This window comes from Corvus kubaryi, unplaced genomic scaffold (assembly GCF_017639235.1).
Source record: "Corvus kubaryi isolate FWS band 111438036 unplaced genomic scaffold, C.kubaryi_AGA036_p1.0 36139, whole genome shotgun sequence".
Lineage (NCBI taxonomy): Eukaryota > Metazoa > Chordata > Aves > Passeriformes > Corvidae > Corvus > Corvus kubaryi.
The window spans coordinates 448-18,884 of NW_024580817.1; the positions used below are offsets into that span (position 1 = coordinate 448).

Consider the following 18,437-nt stretch of genomic DNA (forward strand, 5'->3'; position numbering starts at 1 on the left):
TGGGGGGGGGGGGGTGGGGGCGATGTCGGTTTTGGGGATCCCCGGGAGAGCCGGGGGGAAACGCGGGAGCCCCGGAGTGGGGAGAGCGGAGGGGGGCGATTCCGGAGCCGGGGGACCCCCTGCAGCCTGGAGGGGTGGGGGAGGCTGGAGATGAGTGGGGTCCGGGCCCCTCGACACTGAAAGGAGCGGCGACTTCTCGAGCTGGGCTCGGGCAGCGGAACCACCAAACCCAAGGCGCTCAGGCCTTGTTTTCCCCCAGAGCAGGATTTCCCATTGCCAAGCCGTGGCCGGATGGAGGAGGAGGAGGCCGCGAAGAAGAGGAAGATGCCCCGGGAGCCCCAGGCAGGTGAGGAGGAAGTCAGTGCCCCTTTCCCTTCTCTCCTGCTCCATCTCCCAGCCCAGCATCGCCCCCGGCTGCAGGACAACCCCGCTGCCGACGCCGTCCTGCCGGGGATGGACTGGGGGGATCTCCTTCCCCTTCCCTGTGGCACGGAGGCAAATCCCATCCTCTCCTTGTCCTTCCTCCACCAGACAGGGAGCTGAGCACGGAGCGCAGACAGGACAAATCCCCGTGGCAGAAGCTGGTGGGAGAGGCCGTTTTGAGTGGCTCCACGGGGCAGGAATCTAAGGGGGAGGAAGAGCCCCAGAGATGCTGCACAAGGAGGGGCTGCAAACACAGCCCAAGGAGGTCCAAGGAGGAAGGTGGCCGGAGATCCAGCCAGAGCTTGGAGCTGGGGGTCCATGAACAGCTTCACAATGGGGAGAAGCCCCACAAGTGCTCAAAATGTGGGAAGGGCTTCAGGTGGAAGTCCAGACTGATTGTCCACCAGAGAATCCACACCGGAGAGAGGCCCTACGAGTGTGGGGAGTGTGAGAAGAGCTTCAGAGACAGCTCCAGTCTGATCTGCCACTGGAAAATCCACACAGGGGAGAGGCCCTACGAGTGTGGAGAGTGTGGGCAGACCTTCAGCCAGAGCTCCAACCTGATTGTCCACCAGAGAAGCCACACAGGGGAGAGGCCCTACGAGTGTGGGGAGTGTGGGAAGAGCTTTGGCCGGAGATCCAGCCTGTGGGCACACCAGTGGACGCACACAGGGGAGAGGCCCTACGAGTGTGGGGAGTGTGGGAAGAGGTTTCCAAGGAGCTGCAGTCTCCTCAAACATGAGCAGAGTCACACGGATGAGAGGCCCTTCCGCTGCCCCGACTGTGGGAAGGGCTTCCAGCGCAACTACACCCTCATCATCCACCGGCGCATCCACACCGGGGAGAGGCCCTACGAGTGTCCCCAGTGTGGGAAGAGCTTCTCCAGCAGCTCTCACTTGATCCAACACTGATAGAGGCACCGCTAAGGGAAGCCCTGCAAGTGCCCCGAGTGCGGGAAGAGCTTCGTGCGCTGCTCCAGCTCCACCCCCTGTGGGAGGATCGGCGTTAGATGATCCCCAGTGACCCCCGTTGGGCAGAGCCCCAGAGCTCCGTGGTGCTGGTGATCTGTGTGGGAAGACACCAGGCTGGGGGGCTCCGCCTCTTCCTGGCTCCCAGTGGCCTTGATTTTCTTTTCATTTCTCTTTGTCCTTTCAAAACACCCAAACCCAGGGTAAAAATAAAGATGTTGAACTAAGACATGGATGGGGACGTGGGGGGATCTTCCAGGGGATATGGGAGATGCTGGCTTCAAGGGAGTTGAGGGTTCCTGGTGATTCATTAAATCTCGATATCCATGGACAAAGACCCTCTAACTAATTAAAGTTAGAAAGTGGTATGTTTATTCAGGCACCAGTGGGGGGGCATGGGAGTAGCCTCCTAAAGACATGCCAGCCAAGTACAAGGTTTCTCGTTCTCTATTTATTACTCAAAGTTTTACATCTTCTGCATATGTATGACCCCAGCACCTCCCATCCTCCGCTTTGTATTAAAATGAGATCATTGGTCTTTCACGCATGCGCAGTTTCTCTCTTGAATTGGGTCAGTGGTCCTGAAAGAGGAAGTCAGGAATGTCTTCCTCACAGTGACCTTTTTACCTCCTTGCTGTTGGCAGGCCTTCGTGACCTCTTGGCGCAGCCCAAGATCTCCTACTTTTGATTAATTATTACGAAACCCAGGTGCTGTTCTTGGTTCTATTAGTTTCAATTTCTTTTGATGACAGTTCATTCATTTGGTTTCCTTCTATAAACAAAACTTAAAAATATAATGGCAAATAATACATCACTTAGCTCTAGCTTAGGCATCTACTAAGCATTAACTTATCTTTTGTTTTTCTACTTTGTGTCTTAATACAAATTTCTTCTAACTCTTAGCTAAAATTTTAACATTTCAGAGCCTTGACTCACTTAAACACCTACGAAAGCAGCATTTCTCTCAGGTTTGCTATAGCATATGCGCAGGGGCATGCACACAGACAGAAACAATCAGGCAAGGAAGGTTCCTGTGAAAAATTCCCCTCAGAGGTCAGTGAAATCCTCACTTTGGAAGCTTTTTCCTCTCCTGCTGGGCACAGGATCAGGCCTCGAGGAGTGAGAATATTGGCCCAGGACACATCGTGGTTTGGCGATCTCCAGGTATAGCAAACCTGAAGGTTTGCTGGCTCTGAGAGGCCCCCTCAGAGGGAGATTGCTGGTCACAGCCCACGGCGGCCCAGGAGAGCTCAAAGGGTCTCCTTTTGGGCCGCTGTTGAGAGGGTCCCAAGAGAGTGGGCTTCAGTCATAATGATGTTTCATCCTGGCCACAGTTTGGGTCGGCACTTTCTCTGAAAGTGGGAGAGCAGGAATGCTATGCCATTCAGGCAAGAGGAACCTTTTCCAGGGCTGGTCATAAGGAAAGCAGGAGCTCCTCAGCAATTCCTGGGAGCAGACAGTATTTCTGACAAGCTCGGAAAGAACTGAGCCCAGGTGCTGTTTTCAAAGCCAAGGCCTAACAAGCATTTCTCAGATCACAGTGCAGCCTGGAAAGGAGGAGAGGGGAATGCACCAGCACACTGGGATCCCAGGGATGTCCATGGCCTGGGATGATGCTGGAACAATGCCAGGCACCCACCAAAGCCACTCTGTCCCTGCCCCCCGCAGCCGCACAGGGGAGAGAAAATGGAACCGAGTGTTCTTGGGATGGGATAAGACTGGGAGAGATCCCTCAGCAAACACCAGCACAGGCACAACAGACTCAGCCTGGGAATTTATTACCCGGGAGGGAATTTATTCCCAACCAAATCCCAGCAGCACAAGGAGAAGGCAAAGAAATCTCTCCAACACCTTCCCCCCACCCAGCGGGGATCACCCGGAACGGGGGTCACCAGGGCTCTGCCCAATGGGGGTCACTGGGGATCATCCAACGCCGATCCTCCCACGGGGGTGGAGCTGGAGCAGCGCACGAAGCTCTTCCCGCACTCGGGGCACTTGCAGGGCTTCCCTTAGTGGTGCCTCTATCAGTGTTGGATCAAGTGAGAGCTGCTGGAGAAGCTCTTCCCACACTGGGGACACTCGTAGGGCCTCTCCCCAGTGTAGATGCACTGGTGGGTGATGAGGGTGCAATTTTGCTTGGAGCCCTTCCCGCAGTCGGGGCAGCAGAAGGGCCTCTCTTTTGTGTGAATCCACTGATGTACGAGGAGATTGAAGGTGGTCTGAAACCTCTTCCCACACTCCCCACACTCATAGGGCCTCTCCCCGGTGTGGGTTCGCTGGTGCTTTCTCAGGGCAGAGCTCCAGCCGAAGCTCTTCCCACATTCCAAGCAGTCATAGGGCCGTTCCCTGGTGTGGATCACCTGGTGCCGGATCAGGTGGGAGCTCTGCCCAAAGCTCTTCCCACATTCCCCACACTCATAGGGCTTTTCCTCAGTGTGGATCCTCTGGTGTTCCCTCAGGCTGGAGTTCCATCTGAAGCCCTTCCCACATTCCAAGCACTTGTGGGGCTTCTCCTGTCTTGGTTTTGAAAGACAGGTGTCTGCTTTGGTAGGCGGAAGCCTCCCTTGAAATGGCAGATGTAACCCTTTTCCCTCCGAGTTATTATAATTTTGAAAATCAAGGGCCTTTAGGCAAAGATGTGGGAAATAGGAATAACAGTTCTTTACTATTATGTATATAACCAGTCAAACAAAACAACAACAACTCTGGCAGTAACAGCAAACAATCACAAACCCAGTGCCAGCCTTCTCGGCTGTCGGGCCCTTTCCCCTCGGGTGCAGTTCCGCTCGCAGCCGGCAGGGGCGCTGGCGGCTCCCGGTGAGCAGGGCAGGTGCGATGGTTCCCCCGCGGCTGCAGGGGGCGCTCCGGAGCGAGCTCGGGGAGCCCGCGGCACCGGTGCCCTGGGATCCCGGGAAGGGATGGAACAAAGGCTCCACAAACCCCTGGGCAGCCGATCCCGGACTCTCAGGAACAGCAGGCTGGAACGACAGGCTGGAGCGGCAGGCTGGAGCAGCAGGCACGAGCACAAATCCCGGGTGGCAGACGAGATGTATCCAGATGGGGAACCCCCCGGAGGTGCAGGCAGGCAGGGCAAGCACGGCTACAACGCAGCGAGAGCTCAAAGCAGCAGCGGGGCAGGGCGGCCACAGCCCGGCCTCCAGCAGGGCAGGGAAAGAGGCTTTGGGATCCCGGCGTTGTTTCCAGCAGAAAAGAAAAACGGCCGAAAAGAGGAACCAGCACCTCCTTTCTCTGCAGCTTCTCTCTCCAGACACTGAGAGCAAACTGCCCCCACACCCAGGTGAAAACAAGAGTAGCCAGGTCTTTTGTCTTCTCTTAAGTATGGCCATTTGTCCCCTCGCAACATGCATATGGGAAAAAAATTCCTTTAACAGGAGAAAAAAAAAAAGACTAAACTAAAACCCCAACAGCTTGGCGTGAAGACAGGGCTTCCTGGACTTTGGTGATGGTATCTCGGGCTTCAGGTGTGAGGGCGCGTGGAGAGTCCAAGTCTCCGCTGCCGCGGAGGAGGTTGAAGAGGGGGGTGAGATCTTCTGTTGTGACTCCCAGTAGGGGATGTATCCAATTTATGGATCCGCACAGGCTGTGTAAGTCCCTTAGGGTTTTGGGATCCTCTTTGATGGCGAGTTGCTGGGGTACGATGGTTTTCTCATGGATCTGGAGGCCGAGGTAAGTCCATGGGCTGGAGTGATGCAGTTTGTCCTCATGAATCTCGAACCCTGCTTCTTCTATGGCTTCAACTGTCTTTTTAAGAGTTCTGTCCAAATAAGTTTTTTCTGATGCACAGATTAGGATGTCATCCATATAGTGGTAAATGATTGCTTCTGGGAATAGGCTCCTGATGGGGGATAGAACGTGAGCGACTTACCACTGGCAGATGGTCGGGCTGTTCTTCATGCCTTGTGGGAGGACGAGCCAATGGTATCTTCTGAGTGGGGCTTCATCGTTAAGAGAGGGGACAGAGAAGGCAAACCATGGTGTGTCTTGAGGATGGAGCAGGATGTTAAAGAAACAGTCTTTAATGTCAATGATGGCAAGCATCCAGTCTCGGGGCAGCATTGATGGTGATGGCAGGCCGGGGTTGGAGGGGGCCCATATCTTCAATGACCTCATTGATCTTTCATAGGTCATGGAGTAGTCTCCATTTGTCTGTGCCGGGCTTTTTCAGCACAAAGACAGGGGAATTCCAAGGGCTTGTGGTCTTGGTGATATGACCTTTGGCAAGTTGCTCTTCCACCAGGGCTTCCAGCACACTGAGTTTTTCTTCTTCAAGGGGCCACTGCCTTGTCCACTTTGGGCTGTCAGTCTTCCAGGTGAGCGGGGGAGTAGATGGCAGCGCGCGTTTCTCAGTGGCCCCAGTCAGAAATCCTGGCTGGGAATGGTAAGGGTGGCATCCCACTGGGATAGAAGGTCTCTGCCCCATAGGGTGATGGGGGCTCTTACCACGAATGGTCGGGTGGTCGCTATCTTGCCCTTGGGTCCTTCGATGACAACATTTTGTTTGCTCCTCATGGATACTGCAACTCTACGAATCCCGGAGATCGTACCTGCCACTGGCTCCAGTTCCCAATTCCCTGGCCACTCGGAGCGGGCGATGATGGTCACGTCTGCTCCGGTGTCCAGCATCCCTGGGCAGTAGATCCTCTCTCCTGTACAGAACAAGCTGCACTCGATGGTCGGTTTGTTTGAGCCCACAATCTCTATCCACATTGCTGTAGGATTGAGAGGAAGCTGTTCTGGGCAGTTCTGTGGAAGTAAAAAAGCTTGAGCAGTTGGTGTTCCCTGTGGGAGAAAGAAAGGTGTGTCTGTGCAGCAAAGCTGGACAAGAATCTCTTGTCCAGGGTGCACTGTTTGCATCTCAGGTAGTACAAAGAGTTGTTCTGGACCATGGATGGTGTCACTTAGGATAAGAATGTCCCATGGGCCGTCATGCGGTCCATACTTTCTTGTGGGAATAGGATAAAAACGCTTGTCAACAAAGTTAAGTGGCAGTGATGTTACCAGTTGGCGTCTGGTTCCGATCAGTAGCGCTCTGTGTGTTGGATCCTTCTCACGTGTTCTGGGATCGCCTGGGATGATGGTGCCGGGTGAGGTCCAGTTGTCTGCTCTCGGCGGTCCGATGTGGAGTTCGCAGCCGGGGCGGGGTAGTATGGCCTTTGATTTGTTGTCTGAGCGCGGGGCCTTGACACCGCGCTCCGATAGAAGTTTTCTGGACGCTGCTGGTGCTGTTGCTGTCTCTGGTGCCTTTGGTAGGTGGCACGATGGTCCTGGGTGGGTGACCTTTGTGGGCAGTCCTTTATAAAGTGTCCAAGTTCGCCACAGTAGAAACAGCGGGCATTCTCCTTGGAGACTGCTGCAGCAAATGCACCGGAAACTCCCTCTGTGATGCCCTTTACAACTGCATGGGTCATTGTGTTTTCTGCAGATGTGTGTCGTGTACAGCTATCATTTGTTCTATTGTGGGTTCTGTGTCCATGGGTAGGGCCCTCAAGATATTCTTACATTTTTCATTAGCATTTACCATGGCAAGTTTGCCCAAAAGTTCTTTTCGTCCATCTGGACTTTCTATCTGTTTCTCTAAGCTAGCTTTTAAACAATCAACAAACTGAATGAAGCTTTCATTTGCTGACTGTTTGATGTTAGAGAAATATTGTGTGGGAACAGAATCATCAGGAGTAAGGAGCAGCGATGTTTTAGCTGCAATGGCTATGTCTTGTAATGCTATTCAGGTAAGGTTGTAGCTTGATCTGAGGGTTTTTGGAGGTCACCTTCTCCAGCCAGTTGTCCTATTGTCCAATCTGTCTGATTTGCATCTTTAGCATAAGTGTCAGACAGTGTTTTTAAATGTCTTTTCCAATGCCTTTCCCATAACATATATTCGGCAGGGGAAAGGATGCAATTAATAATGTTTTTAATATCATGTGGTACTAACGTATAGGCAGAGAAAGTGGCTTCCAATAAGTTTCTAAAGAAATGTGACCCTCTCCCTTTCGCGACGGAGGGAAGGCCCGGACGCTCAATATGAGTGATCAACAAGCTTCCGTTTATTGATCAGTTGTGGGTTACAGATGTAGTGTGACTAATGAGGCTTATGCATATTCCAAAAGGCGCAAGCTGAGTGGTTTACGGCACTGCCGCCGACCCCTCCCTCTAGTTCTACCTTTGTGGTCAGCAAGTTCCTCTTTCCCATGCCTAAGTCCCTCTTTTTCCCATGCCCCGACCATAAGCTGTCTATTGTTAACTGTACTGCTCACCAAGGCCAGCATGTCCCCGCTGTATCAGCATAAGGCCTTGGTCAGCTGCAGAGTCCATGCATCCTTTCTCACGTAGCTCAGCTATTATACAAGATGAGTGTGATATTCTGCTAAATCATGCTCTGTAAGCTGCAAAGGGTCTACGTGTCCTGGGTCACGTAGCCAATTCTCTATAATTCCCCTGTTTCTATTAATTTGAGCGAGCAAAATGCCGTGTGTCACTTGCTCTATGCGCTTAACTAGGCAAGAGAGTATTATGCGAGCAGCAAGTAAGAGCAGGAGTATAATGCATAGCCATCTAAACCCTTCTTTTATGAGTCCAAAGGCCCAGCCTCTTAAGTTCCCAAAAATTCCCTGTAACCAGCTGTCTCTTACACTATCTGTACGGTGAGCTTCTTAGTATGTTCATTAAGCCATTGCAACTGGGAATGTATTGATGAGCTGTGATCTGACAAGTTAAAGCAACACATTCCTTCAAATTCTTGGCAGCCATGGCCCTGAGCTAAGAGCAAGAAGTCGATGGCTGCACGATCTTGCAGCAAAACGTGACGCAGACTATCTACATCTGTAGCGAGTTCGCCTAATACAATAGAAGTGGCATTTGCTTGTTTGCCTACCCAGCATGCAAGCTTTTTAAGTTGGGCGAGGGCATGTGCTGATGTGGTTCCTGGGGCTAGGAGGGAAGCAAAAAAGACAGCAGGGCGTTCCCATAATTTTACATTGTCTTTGCAATCAGGGCCTAACTGACGAATACTTCGTTGTGATTGTCTGTGATGTTTGTGCGTGATGTTTAGGAGCTGTTGGATGCTAGGGGCAAACAACGTTAACTTCCCAAAATAGCAGGGCCCTCCCAGTGGTTTAGACGGTACCCCTGGCCATGCCCGGTCACCACAGATAAGAAAGATACCTACAGGGAGTGCTCTAGGTTTGACATGGCTTTCCTCAGGCCATATGGAATCATTACAGTAGGCTGTGCTGTTGGAATACCATGAAGTGCTCGGGCGTAGCCATGTGCTTTCGTTGATTGGCCGCCAGGGCCGCCAGGACATCCACGTATTGTTGCCTGGGAACCCACCATGCCCAAACATAAGGCAATAGGGACCAGGCTGGGAGCCTAAGAGATCTAGCTCTTGCGGCTCGAGCACGGATGTATTAAGGCCTCGGGCGATCCTTTGCGCTTGGGCAGCTAAAGGATTCTGTTTGATTTGAAGGGTTTTGCAGATTTTAAGCACTACATGACCAGTTATCACAGTACAGAAAGCCGAGAGTGCAGCTTCTGGCTCCTGATATTCTGAGGTGTAGTTTTTAAGGCTACTGGCATCTGCTAATGGAACCCCAATAAGGCAGGTACGGAAAGGATCAGAAGGTGTAGCCAGCGACAAGCAAAAGGACTCTTGGCCTATCTGATTAGCCCACGTGACCCACATGTTCTTGCGATGATCTATTGTGATGTGAGCGTAAGCATCTACTGGCAATACTGCAAGCCCTAAAGCGATTACACATATATTCCCAATCAGAGGTTCACACCATCCACTGTCGTGGTATTTTGATGCCATCTCGGCAGGCTTTTGGTTCCGATCACTGCGGATTGGAACTGCAGGTGGATGCGGTGCACTTCGTGGCTAACCCGCCAACGAAACTCTGCTATAACCTGTTGCTCTGCTGACTCATATAAGGTTAAGCCTTGAAAGCCAGGCAGGCCTGTCTCTTCTTGCAATGCCCTTTGCAGAGTATGTCGATTCCACTCGGCATCACGTGAGACACCATAGGCCTCCTGTTAACTGTGCTTGGTGAACCCACCAGCCCTTGCTACACCCAGCGCACCAAATCAGTACCCACGCCCTATGTCCCACCCTCCCGCACTGACAACAGCTCTGGTTTTGGAGTCCCCCCGGGTAGTACTGCCACAGTCCATCTAGAAGGTGAGTAGCATCCTCAATAGACTGGAACTGAGCGAGTCTACTCGGCAGGATCCCTCTCAAAGGTGCGAGGAGGGGGTCAATGGCTAGATGCAGGCGTAGTAGAACCTGGTCGGATGGTCTGATTCGTTGAAGCTCCAGCTTTGCCTGGTACCGGTTTCACCCAACGGCTGGGTATCCACTGAGGACCTGTGGGGGCAAGCACACAGACATGACCAAAATATAGAATTTCAGCAGGGCCTTGCCACAAACCCGTGGCCGTATCCCTGTAAGTAACAAAACTCCCGGTTCCCCTTTTTTCTGCCGTGGCCCCCTCCCGATGTTTTATTGCAGGAGGCTCCTTTTCATCTCCAAATATACACAAGTGATTGAGCACAAAGAGGGCTTTTGCTACTCTTTCCTTTGGGTCAGCTATGTCTTTGAATTTGGCAAGGTATCTCTTAATAGTCCCGTTAGCTCTTTCAACGACAGCTTGGCCCGTAGGAGAATGTGGGATGCCCGTCGGGTGAGTGATGTTCCATGTCTGCAGAAATGTCTGAAGTGTCTTGCTGACATATGTGGGTCCATTATCTGTTTTGATCGTTTTGGGGACTCCCATGACGGCGAAACAGCTGGTTAGGTGTCTACGCACGTCTCTGGCCTTTTCTCCAGGTTGTGGTGTGGCCCAAATAAAGTGGCTATATGTGTCAATCGACACATGGAGGTATTTAAGCCTGCCGAGCTCTGGAACGTGAGTCACGTCCATTTGCCAGATCTCGTTGGCTTTCAAACCTCTGGGATTGATCCCGCACCCCACTCCCACTCCGTTGTTGTGGAAGCTGCATGTGGGGCAGGCCTTAACGATGGCCTGCACCTCTGCCACTGAAATTCCATAGCTTCGTGCGAGTCCTTTAGCATTTTGGTGGAACGTGGCATGAGCTTCTCTTGCTTGCTGGTGGAGCGATAGTGGGGGCTGAGCGATTCCTGCAATGAGTTGGTCAGCTCAATCATTTCCTTCTCCAAGGCCATCTGTTCCCATGTGGCTTCTGATGTGCAGCACTGCATATTTCTCAGTCCATTTTGAGATTGCGATTTGCATGCTTATTAGCAGCGCCATCAGTCTTTTGTTACGAATATCACGCAGTGCTGCGTCTTCTATGTGATTCGCTATCCCTACGACGTAAAGAGAGTCTGAAACCACATTGAGCCGTGTATTCAGCCAATGGCCTAAGGCCCATGCAACGGCATACAGTTCCAAGGTTTGTAGCGAATCCTCAGGTATTGCTTCTAAGAGTTGATGCTTCCAACTCTTGGCATCTCTCCAGGTAATTGCTGCTCTCCGTGATTTCTTTCCAGCATCGGTGAAGACCGTGAGGGCGTCTTCCAAGGGGTCTTGTACTCTCTTTGGCTGTATTAGCCACCCTTGGTTGGACATCCATGCTAATGCAGGCACTGGCAGTGGCTTTACCATCAGGGCGGGTGCTCCGGTAAGGAGGGCTTGTTGCAACTCAGGTGAGTTGAACAGGAACCATTCTAAGTCCATGGGTGGTATGGGTATCCAAATGATCCTCGGGACCGTCCCGTCAATCTGCAGGATCCTGATGTGTGCCTTGCGGATCAAATCTGCTAGTGTTGCCACCTTTTCTTGTATAGTTCTGCGGGGTTGTAATGGTGGAGCGATCCATTCTAATACCTTAAAGTCCTTGGGTGGCTCCCCCGTTTTTATTAATTTGCATTGGGTGATAGCAGCGAGTAAATGCTGTGGGCCACATAGGATGGTGACATCCAGCGGTAGGGCTGGGTTGCGGCGTGATGTGGCTCCTGTGGTGATGTTGTCTGCAATAGCTTGCAGAGTAGCCTTTTGTTTGGTAGACAGTGTGACAGATTGTGCAGGGTTGGTTCCCCGGAGAAGAGGCCGAAGTTCATTAAGCCATTCATTAGGGAAGCCGACCACGGGGCGAAGCCATTGTAGGTCTCCCATGAGCTTCTGTGCATTGTGCAGAGTACGGATGTCTGTGTGGATGGTCAGCTTCTGTGGGTGTATGGAGCTTTCTGTGATTTGCCACCCTGAATAGGTCCATGGGGCCGTGGACTGAATTTTTTCAGGTGCTATTTGCAGGCCCCGATCACTCAAGGCCTTATGCAGCATGTCTTTTTGTTGCATGGAGAATGGGGTGTCCTGGGCTAGCAGGATGTCGTCCATGTAGTGATAGATGACCATCTTGGGGAATGCCCTCCGGATAGGTTGTAGAGCAGAATCCACATAGAGTTGGCACAGCGTTGGTGAATTACGCATGCCCTGAGGAAGCACTGTCCATTCAAACCGCTGGGCAGGTGCCTCCCTGTTGATAGCTGGTAGCGTGAAGGCAAACCTTTGCTTATCGTTGTCATGCAGGGCAATAGTGAAGAAACAGTCTTTGAGGTCGACTATCAATAGCGACCATTCAACAGGTAGCATGGATGGGTTGGGCAGGCCTGGTTGCAGTGCCCCCGTGTCATGCATCTGCTGGTTCACTGCTCGGAGGTCATGCAATAATCGATATTTACCAGATTTCTTTTTGATAACAAAGATTAGGGTATTCCATGGGCTTGTTGAAAGCCTTAAATGTCCTTGGTTGAACTGTTCCTGCACCAGGGCATGTGCTTGTTCCAGACTTTCCCTTTTTAAGGGCCACTGCTCCACCTTTACCGGCTTGTCTGTCTTCCACCGGATCGGGATTGGGAAAGTCCAAGCAATGGCCACTCCTAAAAATGTGCATCGGTTGTGAGCACCATGCCCATCTGGGCTAGAATGTCCCGTCCCACCAGGGCTGCGACACCGATTGGCAGTGGGATGATAGATACACAGCAACTGATCACTTGCTCAGCTATAGTCCATTGCAGGAGAGGGGATTTGCGAGCAATGGTGAGTCCCCCGACTCCTGTCACTGTAGCTCCGGAGTCAAAGGTGGGCCAGTGCTGAGGCCAGTGGTGGCTGCTGATGATGGAGACGTCAGCACCTGTATCCAGCAATGCTGTGATAGAAATGCTCTGTCCCTGGTATGATACTGCCACCGTGCAGCGTGGTCTGTGTTGCAGGCTGACTGTGAGCATTGCTGCAGGCCCTGTGGAACCGAAACCTCCCTCCCCCCTCGGGGTGGAGCTTTTTGGTTCTAGTCCTCCGGTAAGCGCAGGCAATGGGATTAATTGTGCAAATCGGGTGCCCTTTTCAATGAACATTGGTGGGAAAAGGGTCTGCACCATCATGTGTATTTCTCCGGTATAGTCCGCATTGATAACTCCGGTAAGTATTTGTAATCCGTTCATAGTGGCAGATGAACATCCAATCAAGAGTGCTCCAACTGCCTTCCCCTTTATAGTCAAAGGTCCTTTAATTCCTGTGGGGAGGTGTTGTGGCCGATTGTCTATAAGGGTACAGTCTATTGTGGTTGCCAGGTCCAAGCCGAGGCTCCCTCGGGTTGCAGGCTGGAGAAGAAAGGGTTGTTCAGCGGAGCGGGTGGCGAGTGGGCGTGGCTCCCCTGTGCTGCTGGATATGCTGCCGCTTTTGGTGTCATCGCGGGGCGGGCTTTCCCGCTCGGTTTCCCGTTTCCCGACTTTGCAGCGCGGCAGGCAGCAGTGGCATGGGTATCAGAGCGGCAATTCTTGCACCAGACTTTGCCAGAGTTACAGTCTCTTCTCATGTGGCCAGAAACGCCACATCGAAAGCACCGTAGCCGGGTGGCTTGTCGCAGGAGCCACTGGCTTTGCAAAGGGGCAAGAGCAGCTAGAACCTGATTCTGGGATGCTTCAGCCTGCTTCTGGGATGCCTCAGCCTGCTTTTGAATCCCTATCCCTAGTTCTTTTATGGCATTGACAAGCATTGCTTGTGGGCCTACAGGGACTTGTGACATTCTCTCTAGGGCTTCTTCGATAGTCCAAGTCCCAGGTAAAGTGACTAGTACGCTACGCGCGGAGGAGTTGCAGTTTTGGATGGCACATTGTTTTAGCAAGGCACCATGCAGAGCTTCTGGAACCCCAGCTGCGATAATAGCGCTTGCTACTCGATCGATAAAGGTACCAAATGGTTCTTCCCGCCCTTGTCTAATGCCCATATATGATGGTATTCCCCCTGGTGGCTTTATCTGGTCTAACGCCAGCCGAGCTAGTCGCATTGCTTCCCGTACCTTGTCAGGTCTCATGCAAGCTTGTGCCTTTGTACGAGTATACGCTCCCAGCCCCATTAGCTCATCTAAAATAACTCCATGCAGCGGGTCTCCTGCTCCTCGCTGAACTGCTACCGATTGTTGGCAAGCAGCCTGCCAATATGTTCCAAACAACATACACTGATGTTGCGTTAGTATCAGCTTGGTGATACTGCGAATATCGTTTGGCAACAGCAGCGTGGAGCCCCACATAAAGTCTAGCATTTGGCGAGTTGGTTCCCCCTTTATTCCCGACTCATTAACAGTGGCACGAAGTTGCGTGAGCAGTTTCCAACCTAAGGGTTGAACTGTAACAGTAACTTGACCTTGGGCAATAGGGGCTGAGTATGTAACTGGGAAGGCTTGTGCAAGCTCTCTAGCGGTATCTGGGTCTCCCTCAGTGGCAATATTTTTTGCAACTTCTCGCCAGAAGTCATCTCGCTCTTTTGCAAATCTTTGACCCTTCTGCAAAAACGGATTAGTCTCTGCACGGAGCTCAGCATTAGAATGCTCCGTTTGGGGTACAGGCAGCCAGCCTTCCTCCTGAGACGGTTGCTCTGATTGCTCTGGGGGGGCAGATGGCACTGGGTCAGGCTCTGGCGATGGAGGTCGCGCACGAACCACACTGGGGGAGGGGGGATGGTGTGCGGTTTCCAGAGGGGTAAAGCTCGATGTGGAATTTCCTGTTTGCATTGTAAACGAGGTCACGGAAGGGGGCAGCGGGCAGCTGCTCTCTTCCCTGTCCCGTTCCCTATCCCGTGGCGCACCCAAACGCTATGAAGCTGCAACGGCAGCTTTTTGCTCTGCTTCATGCTGTGCTAAGGCATTTATGACCGCTCGCCACGGTTTCATTAGCTTTTTGGCTGTTTTATCATCTTGGACAACTGCGTCAAAAAGCTTATCCCCAAATGCTCTCCACTTCTCCTTCTCAAAGACTTCATTAGCATCAATAAAGCAACTCTTAGCAACTGCATATGTTAATAGTCCAGGGAGATCCTTTTTGCAATCTATCCCTGGGGTGCTCCGCTTTTCTAAAAAGCATTTGAGCAAATCATACACCGCTTGTCTGTTAGCCATACCTAAACGTCAGCGCTGTTGCAGCCTTTGCAAGACCTCGGCGGTGCGTGACCAGCAGGACCCTCTGTAGGTGCTCCTGGGCTCGGAGGAACAGCCTCTTTCAGCCTCCCAAGCTGCTCTGGGACCAATGCGGGATCCGTCGCACCGTGGCCGCAGGATTTCCCTCTTTAGGGTCCCTGTTGTTCAGGCGCCATTATGTCGCGACCGAGGGAAGGCCCGGACGCTCAATATGAGTGATCAACAAGCTTCCGTTTATTGATCAGTCGTGGATTACAGATATAGTGTGACTAATGAGGCTTATGCATATTCCAAAAGGCGCAAGCTGAGTGGTTTACGGCACTGCTGCCGACCCCTCCCTCTAGTTCTACCTTTGTGGCCAGCAAGTTCCACTTTCCCATGCCTAAGTCCCTCTTTTTCCCATGCCCCGACCATAAGCTGTCTATTGTTAACTGTACTGCTCACCAAGGCCAGCATGTCCTCGCTGTATCAGCATAAGGCCTTGGTCAGCTGCAGAGGGTCTATGCATCCTTTCTCACGTAGCTCAGCTATTATACAAGATGAGTGCGATATTCTGCTAAATCATGCTCTGTAAGCTGCAAAGGGTCTACGTGTCCTGGGTCACGTAGCCAATTCTCCACATCCTCTGTCCTCGTCCCACACTGGGAGATGTCCGTCCTCCTTGTCCCATGCTGCTGGAGCCTCGCTGTCCTCGTCCAACACCGGGTGATGTCCACCATCCTCGCCCCACACCACAGGAGCTTCACTGTTATATTCCCAAACCGTGGGATGTTTGCCCTCATCTCCCGGGACAGAGGGAGGTTCACCATCATCCCCCAGAAGAGCGGGAAGTTCACTGCTGTCTTCCTCCTCTTTGGCCTCCTCTTTGGAAGCAGAGGGAGCCAGAGGAGGAGCTGATGCTGCTTTTGTGCCCTGTGGACAGATGGTAACGTGAGGGACGGGAAGTTCTATCTCAGTTATTGCCTTATTTATCCTCAGCTACACATCCAGCTGCACTAAGCAGGAATGGGATTCGGAGCTGTTCAAACTAGGAATGGGCTAAAGTCAACATTGGCACTTATTGCTGGGCATTCCATATTCCACCGTGGCTAAAGCCAGCAAGCAATCTTCTGCCTGCAAAACCAGACCTGCAGCTCTTCACAAGCTCTTCAGCAGAGAAGGAGAAAAGTGCCAGGGATCCCTTTGCTGCTGCTGCTGCTGCAAAGACACTGGCAGGAACTTTCCTTCAGCCTCCCAGGCTGGCACTCGACTGCCACACGCCAAGCTCACAACTCTCTGCACAATTCCGACCACCAAAGGTTCCTTTCCCACTCACCGAAGGAGGAGCTGCTCGGGATCCACGCGTGAGGTGCCCTGCAACGGGACAGGGAACACAAACCAGATGCTGTTAGGAAAAACCTGCCCGTGGTGGGAACTCCCACGGAGCAAGGCAACCCCGAGAGGGCATTTTGCTTCCACAACATCCCTCCAGGAGCCACAGTCCCTTCGCACAGCAAGCAAGAGAACAGCACAGAATCCTGGGCTGTGTCAGCTCTTGGCTGGAGCAGCCACCGGAGGGAGTTGCAGGCTCCGCTGGCACAGACTCTGCGCTTGAGGGAACAGAACCCCCCCGGCTCCATTGCAAATGCTGTGCACGCCCCGCTGGCTGTAGACACCCCCTTTTTCAGCTGCAGCTGCTGGCAGGAGCTCTCCCAAACCAACGGTGTCTTAATGGCAATTTGGTTACAAAGGCAGCTCAGTTCCAGTGGGAGAACAGAAAGCACCCAGCAAGCCCGAAGGCACCGATGCTGCACCCAGGGAAAACCTCGACTTACGTGCCAAGTGGGCTAAAAAATAGCCCGAATAAGCCACAGAGTACAGAGTGCAAACTGCAGCAACCGCTTGCTGGATCATTTTGGCCGTGCTGCACACGTCGCAGACTGTACCCCTGCAAGCACAGAAGGACACCCGTCAGGGGCTGGGCTGGCTGCTGAGAATGCCTCGGGCAGGAGGATCCTCCGGCAACCAGCGGGCGCCCAGAGCCGCTCTGGGCACTGAGGGCTCTGTGCCCCGCAGCAACGGGAACACGGCGAGGACGCGGCAGCGTTCCCGTGACATCACAGCAGCAGCTCACGCAAGAACCGCCTGGAAGGTTCTCCTCTGTCCCAAAGGAGCACAAAGGATCCTCCCGGGGCACAGCCTGTTGCTCAAAGGATCCAAGAGGAACCCAGAAAATGCAGCAGACAAGGACAGCCCATAGCCAAGCCTGAACACTGAGGAGGAACGAGGACAGGACCAAACCAAAGGAATCACGACCTTTAGTCACTGATGCTGCTGACTAAAACCAGCAAGGATTGTTCCGTCTGGGATCTCTGTTCTAGTTCTAGAAACAAGCAAAGTTCTCCACTTTAAATATACAGAAAGCAGGGACTGGGGAGGAGGCGGGATGAGGAAGGAGGAGAACAGCAGGAGGTGGAGGAGAGGGGAAAATGAGGAGCAGGAGGAGGAGGAACAGGAACAGGAATAGAAGGAGAAGCAGGAGGTTCCAGTGCCCGCTGTGTCCGCAGCACTCCCGGCCCCGGGAGCGTCCCCCCACGGCATCCTGCAGGTGGCTGGGGAGGGGGAGCTCGTCCCGAATCTATCAGGGGGTCCCTGAGAGGGTTTTTTTATTGGGGAGTGTTTGGAGCTAGCAGATTCCAGAACCCAAATATCTTTTAGTGTCCTGGGAGAGTTTTTTTGTGTGTGTGTGTATGTTTGGATCTTTCCGGACCCCAAAGCTGAGCCCCTTGGGGGGATCATGTCCCCTTACATCAGCCAATACACACAGAGGAGAGGCCCATCCACTGCCCTGAGTGTGGGAAGGGTTTCAACCACAGCTCAACACCACCGGAGGCACCGCTAAGGGAAGCCCTGCGAGTGCCCTGAGTGCGGGAAGAGCTTCGTGCGCTGCTCCAGCTCCATCCCCCGTGGGAGGATCGGCGTTGGATGATCCCCAGTGACCCCCGTGGGGCAGAGCCCTGGTGACCCCCGTTCCGGGTGAACCCCGCTGGGTGGGGGGAAGGTGTTGGAGAGATTTCTTTGCCTTCTCCTTGTGCTGCTGTGATTTGGTTGGTAATAAATTCCATCTCTGTGCCCAGGCTGGCTCTGTTGTGCCCGTGCCGGTGCTCGGGGCGGGATCTCTCCCGCTCCTTCTCTCAGCTCCTGGGCCTTTCCTTGTATTTCCTGTCCCTGTGCAGTAGCAGAGGGCAGGGACAGAGCGGTTTTGGTGTCTCCCGGCATCCAGGCAGGGCCAGCCCAGCCCCGGGGGTTGTGAGGAGCTTGTGGGGGTCCCCCGTTTGCGGGACATTCCCGCTCGAGGAGGTAGAACTGGGAGGAGGGAGGCCTGGAGGGAAGTTGTTTTTAAGGGTCTTCTTTTACTTCTCATTTTTCTGCTCGGAGTTTGTTAGCAATAAATTCAATTCATATCTCCAGTTTCGAGCCTGTTTTGCCTGTAACTGTGTTTGATGAGGGATCTCTCCCGGTCCTCATCTCAGCTCATGAGCCCTTGGTTAAATTTTCTGTCCCCTGTCTGGCTGTGGAGGGCAGGGAGAGAGCGGCTGTGGTGGGTACCTGACATCGGGC

The 18,437-nt window shown here is 52.9% G+C and overlaps 1 protein-coding gene across 2 annotated transcripts; it reads left to right on the forward strand.

Moving 5' to 3' along the window:
- The first annotated feature begins 68 nt into the window (after window positions 1-68).
- On the forward strand, window positions 69-17,953 carry LOC121660464 (zinc finger protein 239-like). 2 transcript variants are annotated; one of them, XR_006014672.1, is made up of 2 exons: window positions 69-346; window positions 5,650-17,953. XR_006014672.1 is itself a non-coding variant. In XM_042019828.1 (2 exons), the coding sequence occupies exons 1-2, from the start codon at window positions 292-294 to the stop codon at window positions 1,332-1,334; spliced, it is 858 nt and encodes a 285-aa protein (XP_041875762.1). In that variant the 5' UTR covers window positions 90-291; the 3' UTR covers window positions 1,335-1,934. The 2 variants fall into 2 exon arrangements, 1 of the variants encoding a protein (XP_041875762.1); XM_042019828.1 differs by lacking the exon at window positions 5,650-17,953 and adding an exon at window positions 532-1,934 and having other exon boundaries at window positions 90-346.
- Window positions 17,954-18,437: the final 484 nt, after the last annotated feature.